Source organism: Ostrinia furnacalis, unplaced genomic scaffold (genome assembly GCF_004193835.3).
Source record: "Ostrinia furnacalis isolate ACB-3 unplaced genomic scaffold, ASM419383v2 OfSCF3952, whole genome shotgun sequence".
NCBI classification, from domain to species: domain Eukaryota; kingdom Metazoa; phylum Arthropoda; class Insecta; order Lepidoptera; family Crambidae; genus Ostrinia; species Ostrinia furnacalis.
The window spans coordinates 273,000-297,808 of NW_021134191.1; the positions used below are offsets into that span (position 1 = coordinate 273,000).

At 39.3% G+C, this 24,809-nt stretch overlaps 3 protein-coding genes, 1 non-coding gene and 1 pseudogene across 4 annotated transcripts in view; 1 reads left to right on the forward strand and 4 right to left on the reverse strand.

Annotated features, from left to right (window-relative positions):
- LOC114358457 (collagen alpha-1(I) chain) overlaps positions 1–73 on the reverse strand; it is a 13,042-nt gene extending 12,969 nt beyond the window's left edge. The window contains exon 1 of the mRNA XM_028312429.1: positions 27–73. The gene's annotated coding sequence lies outside the window, so the exon portion shown is untranslated. The remainder of the gene's footprint in view (positions 1–26) is intronic.
- LOC114358439 (acyl-CoA desaturase-like) overlaps positions 1–15,430 on the reverse strand; it is a 19,437-nt pseudogene extending 4,007 nt beyond the window's left edge.
- An 800-nt stretch (positions 15,431–16,230) lies between these two features.
- On the reverse strand, positions 16,231–21,003 carry RpL7A (ribosomal protein L7A). The gene is made up of 7 exons (XM_028312421.1): positions 20,854–21,003; positions 20,356–20,470; positions 19,818–19,967; positions 19,188–19,276; positions 18,462–18,593; positions 17,031–17,153; positions 16,231–16,433 (listed from the first exon to the last, which is right to left on the reverse strand). Exons 1-7 carry the CDS (start codon positions 20,866–20,868, stop codon positions 16,251–16,253), a joined length of 807 nt encoding a protein of 268 aa, XP_028168222.1. The 5' UTR covers positions 20,869–21,003; the 3' UTR covers positions 16,231–16,250.
- Positions 20,031–20,106, reverse strand: LOC114358458 (small nucleolar RNA SNORD36). Its single transcript, XR_003656374.1, has one exon. It is a non-coding gene; the product is annotated as a small nucleolar RNA SNORD36 (small nucleolar RNA).
- A 725-nt stretch (positions 21,004–21,728) lies between the features above and the next one.
- LOC114358436 (uncharacterized) lies at positions 21,729–22,953 on the forward strand. Its single transcript, XM_028312406.1, has one exon. The coding sequence runs from the start codon at positions 21,744–21,746 to the stop codon at positions 22,803–22,805; it is 1,062 nt and encodes a 353-aa protein (XP_028168207.1). The 5' UTR covers positions 21,729–21,743; the 3' UTR covers positions 22,806–22,953.
- Positions 22,954–24,809: the final 1,856 nt, after the last annotated feature.

The window sequence follows — 24,809 nt, forward strand, 5'->3', positions numbered from 1 at the left end:
ATTCACCACAAAATAGTTGAACTCACCTGCGGTCTATGCGTCGGATAGGGGTTGCGCGGCCCGCCCACGCCGCGACAATGCGCAGCCTCCCGCGCCGGAACCAATAAATATGCGCGCGCGGCGCCCGAGCGCTGCGCCGCCCGCCAGGGGCGCCCAACTGGGATCTAGGAGCTCCTAGATAACATCCCAGTCTGGTAAATAATATTTATTCATCATCATCATCATCATCTCAGCCATAGGACGTCCACTGCTGAACATAGGCTTCCCCCAATGCTTTCCATGTTGATCGATTGGAATCTTTATTATTACGAGGAAATCATCAGAGGAAGCATCGCTGATGGTAAGAGTTGAAATGTGTTATTGTCGATTTGACACAAAGTTGATTCGCCACACTTTATACAAAATTCCTGATAATATTGAAAATAATAAAGACGATATAAATGTGTGCAGCAAATCGACAATAACCGGTTGAGATCAACGAATAATTTATTACGAATGCCAAGTTCTTTGCGATTCATAAAGCTAATTCTGAATTAATTCCGTAATGATATGAAGCGGTACTTAAATCTACAACTGTAAGAGCTTTTTAGTTCTTTTTACTTCAGAAGAGTTCCATTATAAAAATAAATCGGATATCCAGTACTCAGTATTCTATCCTACTCGTCTAAGCAACGACTCTATAAAACACAGCCTCTACGATCTTTGATGCGCAGCATTTGCTACTTACTTAATGTCTTCATGTGAGAACTCAGTCGGTCTCATCAGCCATATTTTCTTAGCGCTACGTGACTAACCTAACTAAGTACTTCCAAATCCAATTCTGTTCCATAATTCTTGAGCTAAGTCAAAAAACTTTTTCACTACAAAAATATTTTTTTCAGGTGGGATACGAAATACAAGTACTTTTTAACTATCTAGCGTAGGTTATATCAAGTTTATAACTTTATTCCAATCATCTCTATCAACATGAACCTAATTAGAAAAAAAGTCACGCAGCCCATACTCATAAAAGGTTGAGCGTCCCTTTTTCAGCCAATATCTAGGCCGATCTAATGTGTGTTTAGTGCGGTATAGCGATCGCGATCACAGCGCACCAATTCTTAAAGTAAACGGGCAATTTTTAATGGCCGCCGCGGGTCAAACGGCGCGTGCGCCTATTTTGACGCTCATTGGTAACAATTTCACGTTTCAAAATTAGATGTGACAAGTCAAGTGGATTGTTTGACAAGATACCGTTGCAGTTGGTCGGTTTTGAAATAGGTATTTTTTTTTTCCAAAAGAAACACTTGGTGACTCTACATTTTACCAAATTAAATGTTCATATTATTCTACTCGTAATTGATCGTGTATCTGAAAGTGTTAGTTAACATTATTTCAATAGAATTTAGAGATCATGCTTATTACGTAGCAGGTGTAATCAAACTAAGCAGAAAAATCGGTGATAAATCAAGCAAATGGAAATTCAAGTTCATTTATTTTGCAAGTAGGCGTTTAAAAAGCTCTTTTACACGTCCCAGTAACCACGATGAAGTAACTTATGTCTATCTATTACATAAGGCCATACAATGTCTCAAACAGAACTCAGAACAAGCAAGAATTCCTATCCACTTGAAAGAATAAGAAAAGTAATGCGGACCTACATAAGTCTGTGTTATGAGATCTCTAGGGTCGCATATTTCTAGTAGAGTGTTCGCAAAATTTCCATTCTGTGCGTATAATTATATAAAGAACGTGTTCTTATCCCATAACTTTAACCCTTTGGGGCAATAATGTGGGCCAGTGCTAAGAAGAAACATTGTATAGTTTGTACTGCGTTGTACTTGTAGAGGTCAATAATGTATGGCAGTAATCTGAGCCCGGTGTCCCAATTGTGTGATGGCGTGCATTGTCATTGGCGCCTAAGGTAAACGGCTACTAGTTCGTGATAGTACGTAAGTTCGTAAGTTTTTTTTCTAGCTCAAATAATAAGCAAATGGAATATTATTTATAAAAATTCTTTATTACTACAAAAACTCTATTATTTAAGCTATCTAAAAAACCAAGTACCAACATTGTGGCGCCAAAAATGAGAGCAATACGAAGCTTCAAACTCTCAGAGAGCCAAAAACAGCCGTGCGGCGTGAAAATGTTGCTCTCACCGTAAGGTTAGCGCTCCAACTTCTTAAGCTTATAGAAAGGCGAAGAAACGTCCATTTGCATAAAACTTGTAATAGTGGTTTCATGTGTTCCTTGACAATTGATTTGGCTTAGAAAAAAGTTATATGAAAACGTAGAATTCCTTTAAAATTGCGATTAATTGACTCACGAAATAGCGTACATATTATTTTTCGGGTGTCCCCTGTTTCGTGATACTACCGAATCAAGGATATTATGGATAATATTTTGATGCTTGGTTTTTAAATAATTATTTATGATAATTGAAATGTAAGTTATGAAACAAATAATACATTTATTTAAGTTTCTCATGATCTAAATTCGTTATATGTTTCGTTCACTAGAATTTATATGACACGAGTTTGAAGTTCACATAAATGACCAATTTTAAGATAAATTAGCATAAGTACTACCAGCGTAATTTTGGTTTTAATTCGATTCGTCTTATTTATCTTGGTTTATTTGTATTTTATATGGGATAGATAATAGTTAATTGACACAATTTGACAATAATCCATGAATTTTACTTGGGGAATTTGGAATAATCAGTATCACGAAACAAGGAACCGTAATTATTGTTACTTTTTCCCAAGTTCGTGATATATAAATGTATAGTGTTAGGTACTTGTATGACACATAACATCAAAGAAATCGACATATTTTTTAGTTTTTAATACTTACCTACCTAAGTAATAAATTAATTAATTTTTATTATGAGTCATTGGCGTATATGGGGTTATTTTCAGGGGGGGCTACCCTCACTTGAAGCAGCTCCAGGGGTGGGGGGTAATAATACCCCCCCCCCCTCATTTTTTAAACTTAGACTTGTATGAATATTTTCACATAAATCGTTAGAAATAAAAAATCTAAATCTTATGGGTACGAAGGGGGGGGGGGTTAAAGGCCCCCTACATTTCTGATGGTTATATAAATATTTTCACATATTGTTAGAATAATAAATCAAAACTTTATACGAAGGTACGTACCTACCTAGCTAGACAGACTCACATTATTTCTCATGAATATTTCAGGTAAGTAATATCGTCAATTTCATAGAATTATTTTATTCTAAAATTATACTATCGTTTTTAAATTTATTAAACCCTTAATCATTATTAAAATATCCTAACTCGATGCGTAAAACTTTATCCCGAAATAGGGGACATGAGTTCACGAACTTAGAAACAGAGCAAAATTTTATCACGAAACAGGATCCAAACAAGAGGTCCGCAGAACAATTAATATTAAAAAAAGTTCAAACAATATAACTATAATTTATGTATTAAGTTACTGTCAAAAGACCAAAGTTTAGCATACAAAAGCTTTCATACCGATATCATGCTTGGTTATTTTTAAATAAATTGTTAAAGTCGTAAGAGCCTTAATATACCGAAGTAGGGGGCACTTACCTTATATGCAACATTTAAATGAGAGGACCCGTTGCTAGTAACAGTCTAAAAATAACCATCTTGGTAATGAAAAGGCAGCTAAACTCTTCAATAAAAGACTATAAAAGTAGCCAGTTTTTTCTTGTCTAGTTAAACCCATTGTCACTGTTTAACTAATTAAATTACTTCAAACTTACGTTATTTATTTTAAAAGCATACCGACAGCAACAAATTACATAATCAGAAAAGTTTTAGGAGACTGTTTTTATCCTGTTCTCTTATTCAAAATCAAAATCAAAATCAAAATTATCTTTATTTGTTTAGACTAATTAAATTAGTTCTTGCAAATCGTCAAATGCTCTTAAGGAGCCTATACATGTCTCATTCTTTTTTTGCCCTACCAGCGCTTCGAGACAAACATTTGGCAAGTGCTGAGAAGAAGCGCCGCAACAAACTCAGTCACCACTGTCTGCCGGTTTAAAAATATAAAAAAGTAGGAAGTTACATACATTCAGAAGCAAGTTACTTACCACGCGCTCCCGTTGATAGAAGGTGGCCTTTAAGACGCCCATCTAGCACGAGACCGCGTGGCAGTTTTGAATATATTTCTTTAGTGCCGTGCTAATTTCTAGGTTAATTGTTGCGTTTTGATACATATATTTTATGTCAGGTATATCTTTCCTTGACCAGTCCCCGAAGGCAGCGCCTGTTCACAGACATGACGTGTGAACCAGCCATCGCTTCACTCGACCATATTATATGTTAGCAACGAAAGGATTAACGCTGATTTGGCTATCAAATTACACCTGAGGAACGCGGGGAGTCGTACGGGATAACAAAAAGATATTCCTTGTGGCATTCGAACGTGGGCCGCGAGCGAGTAAAGCCGAGAGCTTTCGGAAGTGTGTTGTGTACCTATGATTGATGGCTTGATTTAGCAAATTATGGTATTGGTGAATAAGTTGGTTTCAGACTATTTGTATTTAATATCCAATTTGTGAGTGAGTATGTGTACGAATCTAACAAAATGATAATAATTGTACTTAAAGTGTACCTTCGGCCTGATCATCACTTACCGTCAGGTGAGATATAGGCCAAGAGCTTCCTCGTTCTGGATAAAAAAAATCTGTTACAGGAAATGTATGAATTGTATACAATTCCTAAGCTATTTAGTAAATGTATAAAATATGCTATTCCTTAAGCTATACAACAGGGTGGAATTTTGTAATGCCACCTGGAGGGAAAGTACCCTTAATAATGGAGATAGAAAATGTTACTCAAAGAAAACATTCTTTTAGTTTTGAAAAGAAAGAGAACTGCATTCAAAGATTTTTGAAAATTTTTCGAAAATTTACCACCATCCATACCCTACAATTTTCTGTAAATAATTACAATAATTTAAGATTTCATAGTTTTCCTTTCATTTGATTTATCAAGTTTGCTTGAGAGATTTCATCCTTATACTTAACCCTAACGATCGATTAAATAAAAATACAGGGTGTAATTTTTAACATACTTTAGTCGGTTCGATTCCCGGGTGTAGCAAGCAAATTTTTGGAAATCTTTGAATGCAGTTCTATTTCTTTTCAAAAATAAAGGAATGTTTTGTTTGAGTAAAATTTTCTATCTACAGTATTAAGAGTACTTTTCCTTCAGGTGGCATTACGAAATTCCGCCCTGTATAGGAAACTAGCTTTATTTTCGTGGATAACGGTGCTGGTGGTGCATTTATTTAAGATATATCTGTAAGATTTTTTGTAAAACCGTTTGTACAATTGTTTGTTATCCCTAATAAAATAAATTAAAATAAAATAAAATAGCTTTCCGCCCGCGGCTTCGCCCGCGTGGAAATTTGTCTGTGACAGAAAAACTTTATGGCGCGCGTCCCTGTTTCAAAAACCAGGATAAAAACTATCCTATGTCCTTTCTCGGGACTGTAGCTATTCCTATGCCAAATTTCATCAAAATCGATTCCAGTGGTTTAGGCGTGAAAGCAAGACAGACAGAGTTGTGTTGTGAATATAGATGTCACATTTCCTAGGAATTTTATAGAATTCCAATATCGTATTAGGAAATGTATAATACGAATGCAGTGTGTAAATAAAATAAATAAAACAAATGAAAAATCACAGTTTTTATTGACGGTCTCATTGAGTCAATAATTATGCAATAATCATACTTAGTATGATAATCTTTACTTCTTACTAATTCAAGGATCAGAATTTTTATTAAGAGCGTTGTCACATTTTTCATGCAGAAATCGAGAATTTGGCAGATTTCGAAATGATTTTAGTCATATAATTTATTGTTATAGCTTCTTTTNAGGTCGTACGCCAGTCCAAGAGAAGCACACAGCCTGATGAGGCTGGCGGTGGGGTTGAGCGGCATCCCGATCTCGGCCGCCTTGTAGTCCCAGGGGTACGCGTGGTGGTAGTTGTGCCAGCCCTCGCCCAGGCTCAGTAGAGATACGAACCAGGTCTCGACCGGTTGGATTGTTCTGGAAGATGATGGAAAGAAGCATTCAAACGACCAAGTGTCAAAAGATTAGATTTAATTTTCAAGAAAAAAAATATTGATGAATATTCATTAGATGTCAAGATGGTTGTCAATAATGCTAATATTGACAACCATCTTGACATCTAATGAATATGCATCAATATTTTTTTTCTTGAAAATTAACTAAAGTGTTAATAAAATTATGAAATAGAAACAAGCCCGTCAATAATATTTGCGTAAAGTACGGCCAACTAGCAGCTATACAAAAGGTCGATTCGACTGTCGAACTGACAATCTATTCTGTCTCTTCCTAGTGTATAGTTCCAAAATAACGTAGGTCATCTTTAAGTATTTGTCGTAAATGTCGTAATGTCTCGTTCTTCCGCCAAAATATGTCAAAGCCAAACCCCTGCTATTCCAAATGACCATGACATTGGGTTTGTTTACATTTGGTATCGCTTCTCGTTGGCCGTACTTTACGTAGTTAAATGATTTTAATGCTAAAATTTTTTTATGCTGTTAAGTACATTATTCGGTACAAATCTATCAATATTTTAACCCGACTGCGCCAGACTGAAGGAGGGTTATGTTTTTCGAGTGTATGTATGTGGGTATGTTGAAGGGATGTTATGGATATCTGTAACCGTAACCGATTCAAAATTTTCGGATAGTTTCGGATGTAGGCAGCTTAAATTGTTTTTTTGTAAGTTAGCATTATTATGTAAAGGCATAACAGCCTGATTTACCTTTAGAATGCCATCTAGTATCAATTTTTATTTCTTCATTACTTTTTAGGGTTCCGTACCTCAAAAGGAAAAAACGGAACCCTTATAGGATCACTTTGTTGTCCGTCCGTCCGTCTGTCAAGACCCTTTATCTCAAGAACGCGTGAACGTATCAAGCTGAAATTCACATGAAATACTCAAGTCTATTGTCCCTTTAAGCTGTGAAAATATCAAACTTCTAAGCCAAGCCAATCAAAAGATACAGCCGGTTATGTCGATATTTTCAACAAATTTTCGACACTCGCAAAGGAATCAAAACCTACAGGATACTTCCCGTAAACTCAGAATCTTGAAATTAGGCATAAAGCATTGTCATATAATGCAAATATAGGAAAAATTGCGAAAATTAAAAATATTTTTTTAATAATTATAAACTTACTACCTACCCTTTATCACATGAACGCGTAGAGACATTAAAGTTGAAATTCATATCAAACAATTCTTAAATCTAATTGCCTCTAAACTGTGAGAAATTCTAAATCAACGCAAAAATTCAAAACGCTGAGGTAGGTACCTACCTATAATGCAAATATAGGAAAAATAAATAAATAAAAAATAATCATACCGCATATTTTGAAATTCGCCACTACTCGCAACGGAATCAAGTAAGTAATTTGATTTAATACGTCATAAATTGTAAACCGCTACGTTTGTACGGCGGAACCCTCGGTGTGCGAGCCCGACTCGCACTTGGCCGGTTTTTTATTCGATGTAAAGTGTTCGGCCATGAATGAACCGTGTTGAACAACTATTGCAAATTGCATTCTAAAGCACAGATTATATCCGTAACCGTAATCAAAACTTTCGGATATCCGAAATAAAAAAATATCCGTAACCGTAACCGAAACCGGTATAATATTATTCCTGTATCCGTAACCGTATCCATAACCGAAACTACATACCCAATTAGGTACCCATAACATCCCTAGTATGTGGGTATGTAAATATGTATGTAGGTATGTATATTTCTTTTTATTATGTGACGTTAGATTCGTCTTAATCGTGAGAGTTACACTGGCTATATTAAAATTGAAAAAAAAAAATGGCGGATTTAAGGCGCCATAATGTCGTCAAATAAAATTTTTTTTTCGAAACCTATCGAGTGGGGTATCAAAATAAAGGGCTTTTTAAGTAAGTTTACAAAAAATGAATGATACTTAACTAAAAAGATTAAAATCAAATTATTATCGAACAACCCAACTGCGTAAAAATTAACTAAAAATCTGCATTTTATGTATATGCATCAAATACATATCACCAACAAAAGAATTAGACATGCCTCCGACTGCATTTGTGAACACTAAGGCTTGTTTTTATCTTTTTACTTTTTAGTTCATTTTTTTACGTTATTTCGATCATTTTTTTACGATATAGGATCTGTATTCCATGTTTTCCATGCGCCTATGCGCACTTGCCCCGTTCCAGGGGATTCACATATGAAACCATCTAGCTCAATATTAGGTACAGAGTAACACGGGACTATTCCCACGGCACCTCTCGTTCCCACCACTGCAACTCCTGTGTAGCCAGGATGTACAGCTTGACCGCCATAAAAACCCAACCAATGAAGGTCAAGTTTGTCCCGGGGAAAAGTTAAACTGTAATTGGACCCGCAACGAAATTAATCAGAAGAACATAGGAGGAGTTCGAAATTAAGGTTCGACTTCCCTCCATTGCAAAGCGGATGACAGGTGACAAACAGGTAGGTACATAGTAAGTAGGTAGGTATACTTACTTATCATAGGGCCTAATACCAAACTTGTGAGCCAAGCTATTGATACAGGCCGTAACGTGCATTGTGTACACGTAGCGCAGGAAGAAACACACAAACACTGCATTCGTTAACGTCTCTTGAAAAAAATGCATCGGCAGCCAGACGGGTAGGAGAAAACCCAAGAAAAAGTATAGCGGTCGGAAGTGTCTGAAAAAAAAAGACATACATATTTTGACTTAAAATACAAATCCTTCTGGCGCAGTCGGGTAAAAGGGAGAAGATTCTCCATTAGCTTTTTTTCCATTCTGTATTGGTCCCATATAAATTGTTAGCAACGAAAGGATTAACGCTGATTTGGCTATCAAATTACACCTGAGGAACGCGGGGAGTCGTACGGGATAACAAAAAGATATTCCTTGTGGCATTCGAACGTGGGCCGCGAGCGAGTAAAGCCGAGAGCTTTCGGAAGTGTGTTGTGTACCTATGATTGATGGCTTGATTTAGCAAATTATGGTATTGGTGAATAAGTTGGTTTCAGACTATTTGTATTTAATATCCAATTTGTGAGTGAGTATGTGTACGAATCTAACATATCAGAAGTGAGTCCGACGCCCATTGGTATGTAAATTATTTTTATTATTATTGATGCAGTTGCATGAAACAACAAGTGAGTTTTCTGGAAGTGACCGCTCAATCAATAGTTGACTGGCAGAAAATAACATTGAGTCCTTATTTTATGCGCTTTTATTTTGCGCGATAAAGTTCACGACAAAAGAATGGAAAATACAGTGAGAAAAAGGAAACTGATATTGTTTTGGATACTGTTACTTACGTTATTATTTGAGAAGATCTGCTTCGATGGTTTAAAATTTTAATTTAATTAAAATAAAAAATAAAAACGCGAAGTGAGTAATTTTTGGTATGAGGATGTNTGCCTTCGCGAGTTACCTGGAAATCGGGCTTTCGAAATTCGCTGTTTTCGTAGGCAAAAATCCAATTTGAACGAGATTTTGTCAATAGACATTCCGGAAAAACGTATGATAATTACGATGATATAAGTCAAAAGAAGCTATAACAATAAATTATATGACTAAAATCATTTCGAAATCTGCCAAATTCTCGATTTCTGCATGAAAAATGTGACAACGCTCTTAAGGCTCTCATTGAGACAATCAAGTAACAATAATACTTAATATGGTTTATCTTCATAGGTACTTCTTGTAATTTAAGAAATAAGAGTTTTTATTTTGGTTCTCATTGAGACTAACAAGTTACAATCATAAGTATAATAATAAATACTGACAGTTTGTAATAAATCAAAACGCAAGCGCGGTCGCGTGAGCGGGTGTCCTTCGGTATGTACCTAAAATTGTTGTCAGTAGATACCTACTATTTAAGCACTAGAACGGTTTGTCCAAAACATATGAATTTAGTCTTATTCAATGAACACCACTTTTCGATAGGGTCAGTCCTTTACGTGGTATAACCGGAAAACCGAAAAAACGCCCCCACCACTTAAGCACAACTCCGTCGAAGTCGAAAACCTAGGAGAGTTTTAATGGGCAACCAATGAAGACATTAAACCAATAAAATAGATAGATAGATAGACAAAATCTTTTGTAGGAATTATTTTCGATTTAAAATCTAATTCTACTGGCCTAATTAACGCTCAATTATTGTTTAACCTAGCAGTTGTATTCGCTGCGTTTTCCGGTACGCGGCCTCCACTCCAAAACCTTACTGCCTTGCTTTCTATTAAAACAGTACAAATAGTTTCCCTCACTCTATACTGGAACATCACCAATTGATCCTGCTGCAAGTCCCTCATGTCGATGGTATTCCTCAGCTTCTTACAGAGCGGGTGTCTGCTGGTCATCAACCAGCCGAAGTGGGAATAGAACATGCCTCTTTTTGAGTTGTGAGGGTCTCCGTCGGTGTCTGAGTACCGGTGGTGCAAGCGGTGGTCCCGGCACCAGATGTACATTGAGTGCTAGAATATAAATAAAATAAAACGAAACAGATGTCAATTTATGAACTCCGTATCGTGTGAGATTATAAACTAACAATGGTTCCAATGGTTTAGGTTAGATGTTAATCTAACTACGTCAGATGGTAATTTGACGGAATTCACAATTTTATGATGACAGACAAGGCTCAGAAGTGAGAGGAGTTACTTAAACGGCGCTTAGCGCGTTTAACCAAGCAAACTTTTCAGCTTTATAATATTAAAATCTAACTATACTAAGACTAGGCGCAGACCACCGATTTTTAGTTGGCCGATAGTTGCGCCCGATTTATATTTGTATGAAGAATCAGCCAAATCAAATCGGTGTAATGTGCGCACTTCCATACATGCCCATACTGAGCCCCGATTACGGTAATGTTTAACGTCTACAATCCAGACGCGTTTCTGATTCTGCAATACGATTGGTCAAAAGAGCTGACGTACGCTGTTGAACGACCAATCGTATCGCAGAATCGAGAAGCGTGTCTGGATTGGAAACGTTAAAAGTTACCGTAATCGGGGCTCTGATCAACTGCCCGACTAAACTATCGGCCGACAAAAATCGATGGTCTGCGCCTAGGCTAAACCTAAGTAAGTAGATTGCTTGTGCGCATTTTGCTTAGTAGGTAGGTAGTTACTTGTGTTGTGACGCAAATATTTTGAACAGCTTGTCTAGGCAGTAGTTTATCAATATAACTGAGGTAGGTAGGTACCTGTCCTGAAATGGTTTGCATGATCAGCAATATGACTATCAGCAACGGCTTTGCTTTGAAGGCTCTGTGGCTGAAGCAACGGTGGGCCCCCCCATGTGCGCCCCTTCAGTCGCCACCCAAGACAAGAAAACAGCTGAAAATAATACACTAATTATTAATCCGTCATAAAGATAGCAGCAAGCAGCAGCAGCAGGAAGGCACTGGATGTAGGCCGCTACCAACCGACTAGGGCAATTAAAAAAATGAGGCCCCACTGCAATCTAAACTGGTAGGGAATTTAGTGCTAGAACCCCTCCACTTTGGTATAGAAGGCTCATTTTTGGAACAGTGATTCTTTGGGTGCTCCTAAATGGATTTCCGTCGGTAGACATCGAAAGCCCCCCTTGTGGTGGTAAAACGCATATTGATGAATGATCATCATCATCATCAACAGCCCTTAACTGATGAATGATAAAACGCACATATCCCAATCCGTCACAACCTCAGATCATAGAAGGGAATAGATGTGAAACGGGGGCGTGGCGCGTGTCTCCGCGATATGCCCAGAAACGAACATCGCCCGCGACGCCAGGTTAGTCGCGATTCAGTCGTGCTGAGGAAATGTTCTCCGATATTNTTTTATCTTTCTTCTCTCTAATTGCTTTTTTCAAAGTGTGCGTCACGTCACGCGGCCATTGATTGGCCATAAGGCACGCCTTCTGGCCAATCACAGCACTTTTAAGCCGGTTGCACATGTTGTCGTAGACTCTCAGTCGCTTTGTTTTTACACAGTTGAATGTGTGTGTGGGAGCTGTGGTGGGGGAAATGTGGGGACACTGGTTCTCGTTGTAGTTACGCGCAACTTCATATCTATTCTCTTTCTATGATCTGAGGTCACAACACTGCGAACCCACATAAAGAATTTATCTCTATTTAATTTAATTTCTGTCGGCCGTTTGGTGTAGTGGTTCAGAACGGACTACTATGCCGAGAGGTCCCGGGTTCGATTCCCGGCCGGGCAGAAATTGAAATTTTGAATTTTAATTTCTGTGACGGGTCTGGGTGTTTTCTATGTATAATATGTATGTATTTACAAAAAAAAAAGTATTTAAGTATGTTTATATCCGTTGTCTAGCTCCCATAGTACAAGCTTTGCTTAGTTTGGGGCTAGTGGCGGAGTGTAAAATGTCCAAGGATATTTATTTGTTATTATTATTTATTTTCAAAATCTGAGATTTTTTTCTAAAGTTCAGTTAAATTAAGATTGTCTGGTAAGGATTCGGGGGCCCCCTAAGCTTGGGGCACTGCCCCGCCTTGCCCCTTAGTAGTTACGCCCCTGTGTGAAAATAATTGGGGGAGGCCTATGCTCAGCAGTGGATGTCCTATGGCTGAAATGATGATGATGATGACTTGCTTCTGGCCGCAGCTTCGCTCTTATAGGTTTTACCCATATATGCCAGAGGCCAGGGCCGGATTAACCATCTCGGGGCCCCTAGGCACAGCTCGTTTCGGGCCCCCCTTTTTTTGTCGCGGAGGAAATGCTTTGCGCACCGTCACCACTGCCGGGAACAGGGTGGAGTGTGGGTCTCCCGGCGCCCTATAAAAGGGCGCTGCTCCGTCCTGAAAAGGACGGGGTATACCCACTAAAACCTCCGCGGCGGTCCGTCATAGCCCAAGTGGGGGTGTCGCGAGTATCCGGCCGTAGCCTTAGACTTCCGCGACACCACCGGCGACAGCTCGCCTACACGGCGGACCCTACACGCCCTCCTTGTAAGGGGCCGACGTCAATGGCCCGAAACGCCAAGCCGTTCCCGTCAGACGGAGGTGACAAGGATGCCCCCGCACCCCCGGCCTGCTGGCCGCCACCTGGGGCCTGAGTACAACCGCCTTCTCCACCCCCTTCTCCGCCTGCGGAGCGATGGGGCGAGAGGATCGTCCTCTCGCTCGCGCTCCGCTGACTCCTTCTGAAGGATGACCTCTTCGCAAAAGAAGGCGACCGCCATCCAGCATCCTTCACTTCCCAGCATGGCGTTGACAAGGCTAGGAAGCGAAAGATTCCGGCCCACGACCGCAGTGAGGACACGGCGCTGCTCCTCCCAGCCTGTGCAGAGCGCGAGGATGTGCTGCACCGTGTCATCCGCCGCGCCGCATTTGTGGTACAGCGGGGATTCCTCTCGCCCAATCCTATGCAGGTACGAACCGAAGCAGCCATGCCCGGACAGCACCTGCACCAGACGGAACGTGAGGAACCCGTGCGGTCGTTCCAACCAGTGGTCCAGAACAGGACCAATGGCGTCCAGAGTGCGGCGGCCAAACTGCGCGCGAGTCATGTCTTCCTTCCAGCAGTCGATCATGATCTCGCGCTCTTCCTGCCTGACGGCACCGCGCCGTTCCGAGGCCGGGCGTTTTCCACGCGCCTTCTGGTCTGCCATCCAGTGATAGTGACAGACAAGACCCCAGTTTCTAGCTCCCAAGGAGGAGTACCAGCGAGGACGCACGCCACAGCGTGCCCTACCGTGCGGTAGGTCCTTGCGACTTTCTGCGCTATGGCCCGCTGGGGCCTGCGCAAAAGGACAGCATTATCTCTCTTGTTGAGTGCGTCCGCCCAGATTGGGGCGCCATACAGCACCATGCTCCTCAGAACGCCGGCATAAAGTCGACGAAACCTCGTTTGTGGCCCTCCCAAATTCGGGAGGGGCCAACTCAGTGCGCAGCTGCCTTGAGGAGGCGTGGTGCTAGCCCGTTGAAGTGCGGGCTAAAATGCCACCTCCCGTCAAGGGTGAGGCCCAGATATTTTATCTAGCCTTTGACGTTAATCCTAACGTCCTCAACCACAATGTGGGCGTCGGGAGGGGCGCGCTGCCCCGGAAAGAAGAGGGCCTCAGTCTTCTCTAGCGCGACTTTCAGGCCGAGGCGTCGTATTCTGCGACCGACTAATGTGCCGCCCGCCGACGCCAGCCGTGCCGCGGCCCCAAATGTTTTCCCCCGGGCAATGACCAGAGTGTCATCCGCATAGCATAATTATGACACTCATGCCCGCGAGAAGGAGCTGGCCGTCTTTGTTAACATACAGGACTTCGCGGTCCCTTAAGTAATCGGCCAGCAGCGCTCGGAGGTATTGAGGCACTCTATGATGTTTAAGTGCCTAGCGTATGGTGGAATGAGGGATGGTATTCAAAGCGATAGCTATATCGAATGATACAGCCAACACACCCTCTCCCCTCTCCCTAGCCTCCGCAGTGAGGCTTTTTAGCCTCTGAAGGGCGTCCTTACGGTCGACCTGTCATGTAAACCAAAGCAGTAATGCCAAAGTTACGAAAATGAATTAGGTTCCACAATATCGAAATATGACGATTGAATGTGTAAACAAACCAAAATAAGGCGAAGTTTTGAGGTGGTTTGAGTTTTGTTGCATAAAAAATAATCTTTAACTTTTTTTTTTCATTTTTTAATCGGGAGTGCTGGGCCCCTGTTCATGGTGGGCCCCTAGGCACTGGCCTAAAGTGCCTTATGGATAATACGGCACTGCCAGAGGCACGAAAACGACCAAATGTTTAAATAATTATGGGTTAAGTTATCCGTAATTTTCTTTTTGAAACTAAAGTAGACAATTTGATTTAATTCCTATAGTAGACAAGCTATAGATGACCCACGCTGAACTGTCCCACCAAACTCAATGACAGGGGGGCGCTACCATCGTTCAACTATATGGTTTCCAACATGGCAAAAATCTGAACCAGCGATCCGGTATTGACGGTGGCGCCCCACTGTCAATGTCATCGACAGGACAGTCCAGTATTTTGGAACTATATCAAATGAAAGTAACACGTTGTTTTTTTTTGGAAATAGGTATTACGCTGTTCTTCAAGGTCATAAAACCTCCTTTTTGACTTCAAAAATGGACTCATTTTACTAATTTATCTTAATATTAATAATATTAATTAATATTTATTTAAGATAAACACTTACCCCATAGTATCGAAGCGACCTTCACATGTCCTCCAAGGACCAGCCCTAACCCAGTAATCGCTCCGATGTGTAACACAGCCATGGATGGCTAGCACAATCGGCCATATTATCCTGTGGGTGTACGTGTAGTCCGTTCCTATAATTTTCAACTCTCCATCTAAATCTTCCTTGTCGATTTCGGATTTGTCTTGAAGAACATAATATGGGTCTATGTCTATGTCTGCCATGGTGTCGATTAAGTTTTAAAAATAATGACGGAGGTACACGTCCAATGATGCCTTTGTACCTACTACCCGTTTACGCTAAGTTTGCCGGTCCGTGGAATGCGCGTCCCCTCCCTCAACCGCGATTAAACGCAATTAGTTAGTGATTAAGGGCAATTAATGTGTCTTATTTTACGCAAATACACAATTTTTATCAATAATAATAAATAAAAAATATTTTTAATTATAGTTTGAAGTTATGCTTCCCTTGGTGACGTCATATCGCCAGCGGCAAACTTAAAGCGAACGGATAGTAGGTACCTACATAAATGTGGTACACATACGTACCTCATTACAAATAAGTAGATTAGGTACCTAATTTTTTTTTCACTAGACAGCAACCCTAACAGCGTAAGAAGAGTTCAGAGGCACGCGATAGAAAGAGACAAAACTTGTAGCTAAATATAACGTATGTAGTGCTGTGCGAACTGAATGAAGGGCTATCGTTTTTATACTTAACAGTTGGCACCCCTGGCGATTTACAGGACCTTACTCTACAGTGGCGCCTTCTTGATGAGTGCAAATGCGATAGTCCTCCTACCACTTTAGCACTCACAAGTTGGCGCCACTGTCTTCGCGACTAGCAAGTGACAGGACCTTACTCTACAGTGGCGCCAACTGGTGAACGCTAAAACGATAGCCCTCATTCCACTTCGCGTCGTAATTCTTCTGTACCTTGGTACTATTACTTATTCTGTGGCCAGACTGCAAGATAACCTAATGCTGGATGGGTCAACTCTAAGCCTAGAAATAAAACACTCAAATACAACGTCTTATTTATTATTTAGCCCTGCTTCTGCGCAATTTCCCGCGCCTTTGCCTTCTCAAGCTTGGCGATACGCGCGTTACTCTTGTTTCCGAGTACACCACCGCCCCAGTGTTTCCTCAGCTCTTCGTATCTCTCATTGAAGTTGGTGCGGATGGCTTCCACAACCTTCGTGAAGGCAGCACGGTCGCCAGACTCCACCTGGTGGATAAACGAAGATTTAGAAGTGGTCGGGGTGTGTGGAGTTGATACGTGCGGTGTGGACACTCAGATAAGTTCTATTGGTGGTAGATGAGTTGTCAGCACAGCTCTTCTGATAGCAAATAAATCATCATTGACATGGGAGGACCTAACTGCAGATTTTCTGCTGTATTCCTAAATTTTTCTTGGATCTGATGTCAATTTTTGATAGAGAAATCACATGATTTGTAAAAAATCTCACTGATATTGAGAATTAGCAAAATTACAATCTTTCGTTAGGTCTGGTTTCCACCAAAGTGGAAAGCAGAGGAGATGCGAGATTTGAGTAACCAATCAGATATCGGATCCAAGGGGCTACTCCGAAAGGCTGTTTACGTAGTTTCGGGTCTATCTGTCACCGTCGCTCATGGTAGCATCTCGCTTTGTGCAAAAGAGATGGCAACATCTGAAACTTTGAATGACGTTTTTCGGAGTAACCCCGCAAAGCCGAGCAGAGACAAAACCAAATCTCTCGTCTTGAAAACCGGGCCTTATTCTAATTTTAGAAAATCAAATTCAACTGGACTATCAACTATTCAACACTATGCAAGTACTTACATGAGTGAGCGCTAAGCACGAGCAGGTCTTGCGGTGGACCAGCGCTCCGAGGCGGGACTTGCCCTTGACGATGCAGTAGGGCACACCCATCTTACGGCACAGGGCGGGCAGGAAGAGTACCAGCTGAAATAAGAGAATAGGTTTGTTATTAAGTAATCTATCCCAAAATATTTTAATTATAGTTATTATGGCTATAAATAAGTCTCATGCAAACAGATTGGGAGTGGAATTCACCTTTAAGCCTTGATCACACGTACCGAGTAAACAGGCGAGACAGTAAAATGTTTACTCGGTCGAGACAGTTGGGTGAGCAAGTCACATACTCGAGCGCTCGGCGTAGTGTACGTTACTCCAGCTGGAAAGTAGCTCCTAGAGTGATATGAGTAGAACGTATAATTAGTTCCCAACGTGGTGTAANTACACCTCGGCGTAATGTTCATACACACCGAGTACTCGGCCGAGAGCACTGTCTCGCCCGTTTGCTCGGTACGTGTGATCAAGGCTTTAGGGCAGAAACTGCGTTAAGCGGGCACCGCGCGATTTCATACAAAGTGCTCCGTCGCGGGCACCCGCGCGGCGGACTTTCGTATGAAACCGCGAGGGCGTCCGCTTAACGCAGTTTCGGGCCTTAGATATCTTTCCTAAACATTGATTTGGGGAAAAATCTTGATTTCCAAAGGCTCAGAGTCATATCTCTTCATGCAGCGTGCTTGTAACATGTTACATGCAGCCTCAGGTGAAGAAATTCTTTACATCACTGCCAATGATCAAGATTTGATGCAATAAGTTACAAATTATTTGCGAAATTAATAGTGTCACAGTTATGGTATATGGTTATGTAATATACGCGTTTTATTCATAGAGATATGCAGGGCATTGAAAATGTAGAATCAGTTCTGATTGTTCATAACAAAATTAGACTATTTAAATGGAGTAGTTGACAATATTATTCTATTAAAAAAACAAAATGTGCTATTGCAATGGAAATGTCACATTTCAGTATATTTTTAGCGTTAAAATATCAAATTGACTAGTGATGTCACCTATTTGAAGTACAGTAGAATCTCGATTATCCGGACCTCGATTATCCGGATATCCGATTATCCGGACTCATTCTTCACGGTTTCTAATTACCGATTCAGGTTCTGGACCCATATAAACCGAAGGCGTTGCCACCCTAACATGGTACGGACGTCTTCTTAGTTCATTGTTAAAAGAAATGGATGACCAATAACTAAAATTTAGATTTTTAGACTCTAAAATGATGTATTGAAAACCCTTTCTATTGTAAAAAGTTAATTAATGAATTCTTTCTTTGAAATCGATTATCCGGATTTTCGATTATCCGGAACACCCCTGGTTTTAATTGATCCGGATAATCGGGATTCTACTGTAAAATTATAACACTAGAACACAAAAATCAATACATACCTCAATGGGGTCAACATCGTGAGCGATGACGACCAGCTGAGCCTTCTTCTTCTCAACCAGCTTGGTCACCGTGTTGGTGCCAGCACGGATTGTGTTGGGCCTCTTCGCTGGGGGTTCTTCCTTCTTGGCGACCTGTAATAAAGGTTAATTGTAGAATTGTTCTGGAAATTTTGGTTGGTGGGTATGTGGCAGGATGATCAGAGATCTTGGTGGTCGAGTGTCCTCATGGCAATTGGTTAAATGATTGTTATGCATCATGTTCTGGGGCAGATTAAGGATTTGCAAATAAACTGTTGTTGTTTGTAAAATTGTATCAGTTTATTCAAGTGTGACAGACTGCTAGTTGTTATAAGAATAAATTTAAATAAAATTGGAATTTCGTGGGTTGTGTGTATGAACCACATTGCTCATAAAGAGAGAATCATATAAAATAAACAAATCCAGTCAATGATAATTTGATAAAATTAACCCACTTGTTACTAGCGTTCTTTTAAAAGAACGCTAGTTTTTACATAAATATTTTCACTAATGTGGGTAGTGTAAACTATTTTTATGTGCAACATTTGAAAGATGAGGTGTGTGTGTCGCAGTACTGTCCAAGTCTTATAAGTAAACTGACGTAAATAACTATAAAGTTTTGAAGCAATTGTTTTGAGATAAATTTATCATTAAGTGATAGAAAAAGTGAATTCCGTAACAAGTGGGTTAACTTGGTATTACACTTACTTTAGCTTCGGCAGCTTTCTTTAGACGTTCCTTCCTGACGGCTTCAGTCTCTGGCCTGTATTTCTCAAGGATTTTGAACAGACCCTTGGCTGCAATGCAATAATAAATCTAGCATTAGAAATAAATACTTATTGCAAAGAAATTATTTTGAAAATAGAATGCATCAGAGTTAAAAAGCTCGTATATTTTTTTGATAATCATAGTGATTCATAGTTGCATTTGGAAAATCATCATGTAAAGTAGTAACAGGTTTGTGGTCTGAGAACAGGTTTTTTTTCATACATAATTAATAAACAAGAAATAAGACTATTCTTCATAACAAATTGTGTAAATTCAATCAATACATCAAGGAAAGGTATTTGCAAAATACTGAAACAGTTCTAACAGAAACAAATGACTTTTATATCAAATACAAGATTTCTGATGAAGTTCTCTCAGGGCATAATTTTTAAGCTGCACTTAACATTTAAAAAAATGGCATCAGTCTGAAGACTTAATTTGATAATAATTTATTATGATAAGTCCGAGTTAACATTCACTACAAATTGAGGTAATTCTATTATTTCTCAGACCACAATTTAGTCTCATTTATACAATCAACCTCGCAACATTAATAATAACAAAACAAACCTGTAGTCTTGTCGAGTGTCTGCGTGAACTGGTTGATTGGCGGGGGCACCTTCAACCTGCGCTGTAGCACGGCCTTCTGCCGCTGAATGCGGATGTACTTCGGCCATCGCACAAAGCGGGACAGGTCACGAGTGGGCTGAATGTTCTGGCCTAAGCAAAAGAGACCCTATTAACACACTTTTATAAATTAAATTGCATTTGGAAGTTAAGGTGCGTAATCAGTGTTAAAAAGCTCGTATATTTGTGATACCACATGGTTTCTTCGGATTATTGTTTTACATCATTTTGATAACCTACTTGTTTAAATACTGTTCCTACATGTGCTCAATGTATGTAGTGGTAGTTGAAAGAAATTCCTTTGAAGTTTGCAAAAATTGGACAAATTAAACACAAAATAAAGAAAATTTAAACACTAGGCTACTGACTAAATCACTGCAAACCACGATTCTAACCTAAAAATACAATTTTCTTCAAATCAAAACTTGTTTGTATCAGTCACTGAACTTAATTTTAACGCAAAAAGATACAAATAACTCACCAATAGCAAAGTTTTTCATACGCTTCTCGAATAGGGGGTTGACAACCTTTTTGGGTTCAACCTTCTTCACGACCAGAGGGGCGGCCGCTACTTTCTTCCCTACCTTCTTCTTCGGCTGAAAACAAACACGAATTTACTATCGATTCTCCTACAGAATTCGGTGATAACTTGAGAAACTTGAACATCAGAGATCTTGGAGATAATATAGCGGTAATCACGGCATTCATAAGTTTTTTAGCATCATGTTGATTTGAGGTTAGGTCTATTGATTTCAGAGTTTAGTTTGTCCACAACATTTAATTTACACAGTTTAACTGAAAACACCACATAAACACACGCGGCTTTCTAAATAACAAATGCAATTACTGAGGCAAAACACTAAACAAGAAAACAGGAGGTCGTCACCTAAACATGTTACCATGAAGTTCACGGTATCGACATAATTTTCACTATTTCGCACAAAAATACCGTAACTAACACAATCCACATTGCTTTTACCTTCTTTTGAACCATCTTGAATAGTTTTTAGATCAGTGATCTAAAGGCCACGAAAGGATACGTGACCTAAACCGAACACCAAACTTTCGGCGAATATGGCCGAAAATAAAAAGATGGAATTTTTCAACAATGTCAGTGACACTGACGTTTCAATATTAAAAAAGCAACTGTCATAGTCTATGGTCACCTAGCGCCCTCTGTGAAACAGTTGAGCAAAAATAGTGAAATGCTTATTGTTGCGATTTTCATTAACGTTATTTAGGTTTGTGCCTTCGAGCAAATATTTTTATGGAGATACCTGAACGAAACGATGACCATAATAGTAATTTAAAAGAAATTAGGTTTTATCATAATCTGCTTTAATTTTAGTAAAAATGCAAAATAATATTATTATTTATTTGTTTATTAGGTAAGGTTATGAGTCGTAACAAAATATTTCTTACAAATAAAAAGAATTAGTTGTGCGACATTACAAAGTACGTTAACTGAATTTTTATGGTTTTTTAAGTTTAGTGCTTGATAGGTACTTGGTATTTTATTACAGAAGTGGAATATTTTATACTCACAACTTTATTTCAGTTTTATGGATTGCGCGTTAGGGAAACAAATACATTTTTACAGTTTTACTATGTTTTACAAAAGTTATTTATTTTTTGTTTTAGGTGAGATAAAATATAATTTCTTATATATCTCAAAATCAGTTAATGAGTCCGTTAATTTAAACATTGTTAAAAGTAATTTTTACTTCCATAATGAATGACTAAGGTACTTATCCGTTACCTTATCGCTGTAGTAAGATTCTAATGATTATCGTATTTTCAGCGACTGCATCTTTTACATGCGCCGTCAAAGTGAACATGCAGGGTTCGCTAAGTCTTGGCAAAGACGTAATGGATACCTTATCCTACTATTTATTTAGCGGTTACAACATGATGAGTGGCAGGCGGGCCATGAATGGCAATCTAGACCCTATACCTGACGAGGTAAAGTCCGCTTCTCTTTGCAAGAAACTGGATTTCTGCAAGGGTAAACTAGAAAAGTTTGTGAACGAATACGTCACTTCGTTAGCTCAAGGTATCGAGGCTGTTTTTGACGGAATCTTCAATGAAAAAGCTGAAGCTAACTTGGAGATGACGACACCAATCTTTGGAAAGCTCAAAGGCTCTCTGAGTGAAGTAAGAAAGATACTGAAGGTGGCAAATGATAAGGTAACGGAGGCTAAGGAAGCCTTCCTATGGACGGCAGCCATGAAGAAAATCAGCTCAGTGTTCCAGATGAAATCAATCACGTATATAGTCGATAGATTGGACAAAGATGCTGATGAAATCAAAAAGAAACTGACACAGAAACTGGTCATCAATATAGCTGCTGCCGAAGGGAGGGCAGAGAGGAAACTCTGTTACGAGTACCACATCTGTTTGAGGGGTATAGAATGTACTAGAGCTCTGAATAGTATGCTAGAGAAATTAATCACATTGCCTGATGACAAGATTAAGACTTTCATGAAGGCATTCTACGAGGCTCTGCCTGAAACTACCTTTTATTCCCGCCTAAGTGAAGTAACAGCCAATGAGCTTCAAATAATACTGAACGATATGGCGTATTTCGACAATGTACCGACTAGGGAAATCCTTACGTCGATTCAAACTACGGTCGAGAACAGAATTAATGTTTTAGACTCTAATGCAGCTGCAAAGAAAGGCCAGGATATCCAATTAGTCCATATTATTCTGTCAGATATGGATCATATTTATAGTAGACAGAAGAAAGCACCTTTTCACCGTTTCCTGAACGATTTCGCGGAATGGACACGAGCTGGTGGTCGGATTTCTACACACGTGGTTGACGTGGTCAAAGATATTGAAGACCATTTGACATCTACGTCAGAGGATCTAGTGACGAAATTAACAAATGAAGTCAGAGTTTTTCTAGAAATTACTGTAGACCCGTAGGACTTGAACGAATAGAAGTTGAAAGTAGAAGTTTTTGGATGAGAACACAAGTGTAGGTATTAATAGATTAAGGCCGCCTAAACTGCACTCGTATCTTTTCAACTTGCGTTTACTGTGATTGGATCTGTGAGGTGCACTTACAATAAAATATTTTTTCTGTGTTCAATTATTTTAGAGATTTAGTTTAAAATTACAATACTACAACAAAGCAAGTAATGTCGTAATAATGTTATTTTTTGTCTTTAGATGTTAAATCCATTAAAAACCATTTAAAATTGATACCCATTTGGTACCAAAGCTCTTAGATTGCGCCATATTCTCTTACAATAGCAATAAAAACGGTATTATTTCTTCCATTTGCAACAAACTAGTTTAACTATTTTCTGAACGGAAAGAAAATCGCATTAAAATAGATTACGCAATAAGTTTCGCCGTGAACGCAAAGTTTTATGTTCAAAGTGTAAGCGTAAAATATGTTTATGAAAGTGTCACATCTATTATATTCTTTATCGGCCTATTAAGCTAGAGGAGACGGGGCAACCTTGGTCTTGCAGAAAGTTATCTATCTGTACAAGATTAAGTACTTGTACTATAGTCTGGTCCGGGAGCACGTAGAATTTTGTCCAATGACCCCAAGCTACCCATCCTTATCGCTCGCGCGTAGTTATGTTGCTGTCGCGCTCGCACACTCACTGCGGGCGCCCGTCAAACAGTCGCNGACCCCAAGCTACCCATCCTTATCGCTCGCGCGTAGTTATGTTGCTGTCGCGCTCGCACACTCACTGCGGGCGCCCGTCAAACAGTCGCGACAGCAATATAATTACGCGCGAGCGATAAGGATGGGTAGCTTGGGGTCATTGGACAAAATTCTACGTGCTCCCGGACCAGACTATAGATGTGACATTGCGAGTCTACGAGCTCATCTTAAAAAGCTTTTTGGTTGAAAATTACTTTTGGAAGAAAATTATAATATGATGAAATGAAAATTAATCATCAATTAATAAATCCTGAAATATTGAAACAAGGTAACTACACAAGTTTTATTTATTTAATCTTCACATAAACAAAGGTATTTAATTAAACATGCTCGTGCCGTAAAATAAAGTAATTTGTCTCACTCACACACAAATGTCATTTTATAAAAAAACGGGTCCCCAATTTCCTCTCGGAAAATAAATTTAAAAACTCATTATCCTTTTCCATTGAGATTTAAACCGCCCCATGACAACCAAACCATCAGTAACGAACAATCAATGGGTTTTTCCTTTAACTTCCCCTTTGAAGGCATAACAAACAGATATGCATTGAGGACTTCTATTTTTTTTTTTGCAATATTTCACAAAAAGGGCTTCCATCCACTTGGCTGGTTTTAATGAAAAATTGTAAAGATTTGTCTCGATCTATCACAAAAAGTCTTCATCGTCGCTCGTGACACATTTTTCTTGCAAATTCTTCAAAGTCCACTATAAATTATAAATTATAATCTAGCTGTGCGCCTGTGCCTGCGACTTCGTTACGCGTGAATTACAGTTTGAATATTTTTTCCCGTTCTCGCAACATTTTTCATTCATGTCTCCTTCCTCGATATAAAAAATACATAGTTGTTAATTTACAGTACTTACCTAACTTAGTTCCTGAGAATTAACGTGTTCACCAAACAAACAAACGAAAACGTAAAGTAATAGTTAAGTAGATGCCTATGATGTATAAGTAATTATTATTACCTATGTACCTACACTAGATCTCCTCACGAACCACAGCTGTGTAGTACTGAAGTGTAGTTTTCAAAGAGCTCAGTGCGTCCCTGTATCATATAACCCTTTGGGAATATTATATCGGGAATCGACCGCGTTCTTAGAAACGTTGTTAACTGCACGCTGCACATTCGCATGTCCTACTTGTTTTAATAACTCAGAGATACTTGTGCTGCAAGTTTTGTAACCACAATAGGGAAGAAAAAAGAGAGTTTCACTTGAAATCCTCAATCAACAATAGAATAAACGT

Bases quoted from the DNA above. Each gene is read 5' to 3' on its own strand.
- RpL7A (XM_028312421.1), bottom strand. The intron at 19,968-20,355 runs GTGAGTTATTTG...TCTTTTGCTTAG, and splicing joins TATGAAAAACTTTGCTATTG to GCCAGAACATTCAGCCCACT. The intron at 17,154-18,461 runs GTATGTATTGAT...CTCTTATTTCAG, and splicing joins ACGATGTTGACCCCATTGAG to CTGGTACTCTTCCTGCCCGC.
- LOC114358436 (XM_028312406.1), top strand. From the start codon at position 21,744: ATGGATACCTTATCCTACTATTTATTTAGCGGTTACAACATGATGAGT.